Here is a 7,852-nt window from a genome sequence, read left to right on the forward strand (position 1 = left end):
TGGGATGGGGGAGAAAATGAAAAAAAAAAAGGGAGAATTTCTTTCTGTGTAGCCTCAGGCAGTAAATACTTTGCTGTGCACTGAAGGTTACCAGGCGAAAGCTGGGGCTGACCTGGATGCAGGATGGGTTCCGGGCACGCCACATGCTAGTCCTCCCAGCCTTAGTCCCTGTATAGCTGCGTGCCAAGGCAGTGTCAGCCAGGATGTGTAGCTCATCCTGGCATATTCATAAAGTCTCATCCCTGACATTACCCTGAAAATAAACAAACCAAACAAGATCTGGTTTGTGGGAAGTGGCTACAGTTCAGCTAAACATGTGCTGTCGTCCAGTTGGGGTTTAACCGGGTGATTGTGAGCGCGGTGGTGCTGGAGCCAAAAACGCAGAAGAACTGGCATAAGGTGTAGTAGAGAAAAGTTGAATCCGAGTGGCTGCACAAAGGTATCGTGACCTTTTCTTACTGTACTTGTTTGGATTTCAAGTACAATGAACCCTTCATTGCTGTGGTGAACAGGCCTGCAAGTTTCCATGAGCTAGCTTGTTTTTTGGCAAAAGCATCCAGCCTTTGTAGGATTAAATGTGCCCTACTGATGTTGCAAGGGAGTAATAAACAATTATTAATGTCCCATTAATGTGTCTGCTAAGCTATTTATATAGGAGCCAGCGGAATTTATGCAAAAACATTTGAACTTCAGCTGTGTTCAAGTTATGATTTGGACAGTACAGTTTTGATAGGAGATTAGCTTTGAATCTTAAGCAAGGTTTGGAAGATGGAAGGAGAAAGAGAGACGAGGATGGAAATTAGGTTTGGTTCCACAGTAGAAGGCTAAGTAAACAAGGCATATGCATTGTGCTTTATATCTGGGCTCTTGTGTAACGCTTGCATCTTGTTCTTCTTCCTTTTAATGCCACTAATACGAAGGCTTGATCTTTTCTAGATGATTCTGTCTTGTCCCTGCAAGAGTTCTGTTGAACGTGGGTCACATTCCTCCTTTTGTTCATTTGAACTTCATCATTGCTGTTGATCAGAAGTTGTGAAAATAGCTAAAAAATGTCAAGTAAACCGTCAAATTATAAGAAACTGTGGTTTTGATTGCGACAGTGGTGATGGTCTGATGGAGAGCTCTGTGAACGCACTGGTTCAAAGGCAACTTAGATGGTTGTATCACCATAGCAAATGTTAAAATTACAGTAAATAAAATCACAGTCAGCATAAAAAATATTAAATTCTGTGTAGTAGTAAACCTGAGGCTTGGTTTTGAAGCTGCAAGCTAATGTTTTTGGCCACTACCAGAGTTGTAATTAATACATGCTTAGTCAAGTCTGCTATGCACAAAAAGGTGTTTGATTTCTCTCTCTTTTTTTTTTTTCTGGTTTGTGCTTTTTTTGTTGTTTGTTTGTTTTGTTTCCACCCCTTGTAATGCTGACTCCTTTTATCTTCTGCCTATTCAATTACATCATGAATGATGGTTACCTTTGTTCTTAAACTTATGGGTTTGTTCCTTAGGAACTGAGGAGAATGTGTACACTGTTAAGACTTACCACGCTCTGCACAGAGGAAGCCTGTGCAACAGAGATCTACTGAATGATGCCCTGGGCAGTAGTGAATTCCATGTGTTTTTTTGCCTTGTTAGCAAGGAGGGTCCCAGAAATGAGGACCTGCTCACAGCATAGGTTTCCACCTTCCCCTAGATACCTGCACCTAGTGATCCCCAATGAAACCGGATCGTATCAGCTGTGGTGGAGGGCAGGAATCCAAGTTTTGTGTCTAGGTTCATATAATTGTCTGTAGTGGTACTTGGAAGAGGATTAAAGTATTGCCACCGAGGATTTTAAAGGTGCTTTACACATTTGGATGTTAGGGTTCCCTGCTGAGTGACAAGCTGAGATGAGGTTTCTCGTGAGGTGGCTGAAGTCACAGGTGAAATGGGACTGAGCCAAGAGTAAATCCCAGGTTCGACCCTTATTTTCAGAAGCAGCGCTTGCTGGCGCTGCAGAAATTGAGGCTGTGGAGTGCTTTATTAGTTTAAAGCACAGCCTGGCGCACTCAAGGACCTGCTGTAAATGTTAATGGTGCCACTTCTACCTCAGCTGAGTCTAAGTGCAAGCCTGCTGGGGGTCCTGTTGATCTGTAGGGACTGACACTGTCAGGAGCTGAATTCTTTGCTTTCGGGGAAGTAGGGCTCAGAACTGTAAGCTGGAGCTTGACACATCGTTGAACAATAACATCCACCACAGCAAAGGCTGCTTTGGTCAGTGTCCTTCTCCAGAATATAAATTACAGCTTTGAACAAGTGTTTGGGCCCGGAACCTTTACCCCCTGTCAGTGTTTTTTGAGGGTCACGTGTTTGTTGTTGTTTTTAATGAAGTCACGGAGCCCAGCATTATTCTTCCCTAAGGCTGTCTTTTAACTGAACCAGCACAGCTTTTTGCAGATGTAGTTACAGTTTTGTGTTTTAAGAGCACTGAGCTGAAACACCTTGAAGAACAGGCCTCGGTTTTGTACTTTTCCATGAAGCTTTGCATGGCAGTCCACAGAGAGAGCAGTAAGGTGACAGACCCCGACTGAGCTTTGCATGGAGCACATTGGGATGTTGGCGCTCCGATGCGCTAGCTGCACAGCTTAAAAGCAGAGGTGATCCAGAGCAGTGTTTTGTGTCCTGAGCCCTGGGAGACCCGTGTTCCTTTCTTTACTATGCTGCCTGCTTTGCATCTTCTCCCTGCACCGCAGTTCCTTGGCTGTAAAAACATCAGGAGAGGAGCCCCTCCCCAGGTTATAAATGCTGGGCCACAGGCTTCTGCAATGGATAAGACACCAAAGGAAGGGTCTAGCCTCTTTCCAACTGTGTTGCTGATTTGTAGTATGAAGTTGGTGATTGTCCCTCTATGCCACCTTTTTTAGGCTCAATCATTTGCAAAAACAGAGATGGGAAAATTGTGCATCCCCTCCTTTGCTGAATGATCTGAGACACATTTATTACAAGCACGGTAATGATTTCAAAAAGTGTTCTTTTCAAGTTAGTGTGCAGGCTTGCACGTGCAAGAGGCTATTTACTTACTTGCTAAAAACTTTTTTTTGTTGTTTTCTCTTCCTTACAGATTCCAGTAAGATTATGGAAGAATATAGCCACACACAAAACCAGACAGAATTACAAAATGCTGGTTTGGGAAAGGGATGTGTGGCAAATTCCCTTGAAAATGGTCTCCAGGATATTATGGAAAACCTCAACCCGAAGAAATATTCATCAAGTCTCAAATTTAAAACAAATGGGGACTATGCTGGCTCGTATTTAACACTTTCACAACCTATGCCAGTGAAACCTAATTCTTCCCCCAGTGTGAAAAATACACACTCTATTACCAAAATTCAAGGAGGCAAGCAGTTTCCCTGTGAAAGCCCGTATCTTCCAGATAAAAGCATCTCTGTAAAGCATTTGGGTTCTGTATCGGGCACATCCTTTGGTGGGTACAATTTAGGAAGGACAGACTTTGACATTCATGCCAGCAGAGAAAATGAAAAATATCTTGGACACGTGGATAAGTTTCACTACTCAAAGTACAGTCAGAAAAACAAATCGTATGACAATGTCTACTTCCCAGGAATGCTGGAGACAAAGAAGATCTCGGGCTCTCTTCTGACCATGTGGAATGGAAGCTCAGGGAACGAGCTGATGCTTTCACATGCTAGCAATTCAGGGGCGGCCAGCATGCCTTCTAGCCCAAAGCAAGGCAGGAGGATGAATGTGGAAGATAGCCTGGCCCTTCACATAAAACCAGTTAGGCACAAGGATGTGATGATGGAGCCTCTGGGTTCACGGCCTAGGAAGTACTCTGGTGGTTCTCTCAGTCATATGGGAATGTACAGTCGTTCCCTACCCAGACTTTATAAATCAACAGAAAACCAGTTGGTGCCATTAAGTTTGCCCCCCAGAAGTTCTCTGGGTAATACTAAAAGGAAAAAACTTGGAGAAAAAGATCTACCTCAGAATGCTTTAGATGCTGATAATTACCTGCATTTTTCTTCTTGCAGCTCAGGGTTTTCACCGCATGCAAACTCGGTCTCTGGGAACAATCCCTACGTCAGTTCAACTCTTAGTGTTCCTGCAAGCCCTCGAATTGCTAAAAAAATGCTTTTAGCACCTTCCTCCCCATATCTTTGTGATGATTTCGATAGACTTGGGTTCTCAGGAACAAGTCCCAGTAGTTCTTTCTCTCCAGTGGATTTTGACAGGTCATTCTCTGTCCGAAGAAACCTTTCCACCAGTTCTGTGGAACTTGATGACACAGATCTGGAAAGTTACAGGCAGACCCCAAACTCGCTGCAGACAACCATGCGAGAGCGTAAGAACAGCATTAGCTCCATTTCGGGAAGAGAGGACCTCATGGACTATCACAGGAGGCAGAGGGAGGAGCGGCTTCGGGAGCAGGAGATGGAACGGCTGGTAATTTTTTCTCTTCCTCTTAGTTTTTTGTAGTGGTTAGCATTTACAAAATGCCCATCCCAGATCATCAGGAGGGTACAGCAGAGTGTAAGCTGCTGTGTTTTGAAATTCCAGTGTTGCCTGCTTCAAATGCCTGGTTTACCATCGCGGTCCCCGAAGCTAATGCTGAAATAGCATGCTGCTCCAGCAGCTTGGGCAGACAGCACCATTCAGCCATCCTCAAAAAAATGTTGGAACCCGTGTGCGTTGCGTTCAGCCCTCCTGCAGGCTCCGTTGAAATGTCTGTGTACGTAAAACCCATGAATTGCACGGCATGGATCCAGCACTTTTTGGTTTAGATGGTGGCACTCTTCTGTGGTAAGTGGGTGCACAAAAAATTGCTGCTTGGCCGCGTGTGCTGCGGAGTCAGGTACCCCTTGGTGTGGGTTCAGCGCCCGTCGTCAGAGATTTCTCTGCCTGGTTCTGGTTTTTCCTTCTGAGTATTTTCATTAAAATATTGACCTCCTTGCTTCTCCCCCTCCCAAAATGGGGCGTAGCAGAGGGGCACAGAGTGTCTCTCTTTATCTCTAGTCAACGTAAAGCAGCGCATACTGCGTCAGCTCGGGATTAAACTCGGTAGTAGCATGTAATTTATGTATTACTGAAATAACCTTTTAGGCAGGGGAAAGAAAAAGTCTTCAAAAGACACAAAGATGGTTGAAACAGTTTCTTATTGAAACTGCCTCTGAAAGAATACCTAGTATTTCTTTGAAAAATGTTTTCTCAGTGGCTACAAGAGTGTCTGACCCTATTAACGTGCATTCATAGAATCATAGAATGGTTTGGGTTGGAAGGGACCTTAAAGCCCACCCAGTTCCAACCCCCCTGCCATGGGCAGGGACACCTTCCACTAGACCAGGTTGCTCAAAGCCTCATCCAGCCTGGCCTTGAACACTTCCAGGGGTGGGGCATCCACAGCTTCTCTGGGCAACTGTGCATCGTTAGATGGACCAGTTTCTATTACCGAGTCTGAGATTAGAGACAGTAACTCTGCACTGGTGTGCTTTAATTCAGATCTTTATAGATTGGAGCAAAATGGGGATAGGATACTCATAAACCAGTCTAGTTTGCATACAGATAGTGAGACTGCAAGGGAATTCACTTCCTGGGCAGGCTGGGATGAAAAGCCTTGGGGAAGTGGGATGTGGGAGCACTGGGATGCGGGAGCAGGGGCTGCCCATCAAGGAGATCAGCAGTGGCCGGGCCCCTGCGCAGGGCCACCGCTCCCATTCCAATCCGTGCCTGCGAGCAGGTTCAGCTCGGGTTGAAGGGTTCCTTTCAACCCTTCGAGTGGGAAGGGTTGTTACGGTTGTGCACGTGGAAGTGGCAAGCACCAGCAGAAATGCTGTCAGATTTCTTTCTCTTCTTGCTGCCTTCTCCCTGCTGCTTCTCCACTCCTTTCACATATCTTATCCCTAGTTCTGGTGATTTCTGTGTGCAAAGCGGTGTTTGCTTCTTATCAGAGGGTTTTTCAGACAGTTATGCTGTAAAACCTGAGATAATCCATCATAAAAAAGAACGTAGTAGAGTGTATTTGTTTTCCAAAGAGAAGAGCTTTTTTATTATTCTTTTGGGGTGAGGGAAGGAGGGTATGGGGTTGTTTCAGTATTTGGTAATGCTAAAAATTGTTCTGGTTTTATATTTGCATGTAATGACTACACTTAATTTTCCCCACCTACTACTTCTTTTCTTGCTGGACAATACTTCCTTCAAGTCCTGATTCTTTAAAAAGAGAATTTGGCTACTGTTTTTCCAAGCATGTTAAAGTTTTTGAAAAGACGATGTTTTGTGCATTGCACATAATTTCAACAGGAAGGAACTTCCTCCTGCATGAGTTCCTTTTCTGTTCAGGTTCCAGCTCAATATTTTTTTCCCTTTTTAGCGCTATCTGGTAGAAGAGTTGAATGTCAAGAGAGTGCCTCGTCCCAGTGGCTTGAGCGTCTGAAAAATGCCATAATACATATTAAAAAAAATCAGTACATCAGCTCTTTGTACTTTAGGGCCTGTCATGTTTTGGTTTTTTTTCTTCTGTGTGGATCTAGTCATGGGTCTATCCAAACAGGGTCTTTATATATCCAGCCTGAGCTTCCAAAGAGCAGTTTGTCTGACCTTGTGTCCCATGGGATAGACAAAGGTTAGGGGTCCAGGTCTGCTCAGGTCTCTCTTTTTTGGTGGGGGGATGGGGAAAGGTTTGAATGAAAAAACGCAACTAAACCTATGGATAGCAAATCTGTGTGCTTTGGGTTTTCAGTGCTGAGGAAGAGTGTAGGTTGAATAGCAGGTAAATAAATGGCAGGGGAAACGGGGTCCCTCTGTGCACAAGTGTCAGACTCTTCCGTGCTGTGTTTTTGAAGCAAGGTAGGTAGAAAACAAATGGGCTACTCAGAGAACTTCATTAGAAACATCAGCCTCCCTTTTAGAGGATTAGCCCGCTCCATGGCCTATGGCTGCTCTATCAAGCGGAGAGCATCTCTGTTAGTGCCAGCACTGCCTCTGCAGCTATCCTGATAGCACAGAGCAGTTTTGGGGTGTTGTGTTAGATAGCTATTCAGTTCTGGATTTATTTTTTTAGTAAAATTTATGCAGGCTTTGTAATCTGACCTACTCTCTGCCCTTGGTCTCTTCTGTTTACTTTAACAGTTTTTTCTCTTTTCCACATATATTATTCTATGAGTTTTACTTAGTTCGCTTTTTAAGCGACAGAGGCACCTCTGGAAGTTTGCATTATGAGCAGCAGCTACGGCCTGCATGTGAAACCAAATACTCTGCTGTCGTTGCCCAAAGAAATAAACAGATAATTTAAAAAAAAAAAAAAGGTACAAATAGTGAAAATACACGTTGCAGGGGTTTTTTTTTTGAATGATTTAGACATCTGAGTTTTAATTTGTTCCCATGCACAAAGAGAAGAAACATGTATGGACTGGTGTAGGATTTGGTGTTTCTCCCTCTCTCTCTCTTTTACTTTGCCCTTTATGGCTGGGTCACCCACACTAGCTAGAGACTTGGGGACACTTGGGTTTTGCCAGCCCGCTCCCCTGTGGCTTGAGGAGCGGGCGGAACCAGAGTTCCCATTGCTGCCAGGCGCTGAGGAACTGGGTGGTGGGAGTGTGTAGGATGTCACGAGGTGGCTCCTGGAGCTTGCAGGGGCAGTGGGCTGGTGGGTCACAGCCTGCTGCTGCTCCCTCTCCAGCCCAGCTGGTTGGACACTGCGAGGGGACGTTTGTACAGGATCTACACAAGTCGGAGTCAGAGTTAGCTATTGCTGAAGCTTGCCCAGGAGCCTTATAAACAAGGAAAAAAGGTATCACTGTGATCTAAGAACAGTCAATGAGATTCAGCTAGCTATTGAATCTGTAATTTTTATATATATATA

The 7,852-nt window shown here is 44.6% G+C and overlaps 1 protein-coding gene across 1 annotated transcript in view; it reads left to right on the forward strand.

Moving 5' to 3' along the window:
* The window catches only part of LOC104514386 (pleckstrin homology-like domain family B member 2), a gene marked incomplete at its 3' end in the record, with an annotated part of 27,206 nt that overhangs the window by 322 nt on the left and 19,032 nt on the right, over positions 1–7,852 (forward strand). The window contains exon 2 of the mRNA XM_010158049.1: positions 3,098–4,440. Within this exon, the coding sequence (XP_010156351.1) occupies positions 3,098–4,440 (1,343 nt within the window). The remainder of the gene's footprint in view (positions 1–3,097; positions 4,441–7,852) is intronic.

Source organism: Eurypyga helias, unplaced genomic scaffold, assembly GCF_000690775.1.
Source record: "Eurypyga helias isolate BGI_N326 unplaced genomic scaffold, ASM69077v1 scaffold27138, whole genome shotgun sequence".
In the NCBI taxonomy this organism is placed as follows: domain Eukaryota; kingdom Metazoa; phylum Chordata; class Aves; order Eurypygiformes; family Eurypygidae; genus Eurypyga; species Eurypyga helias.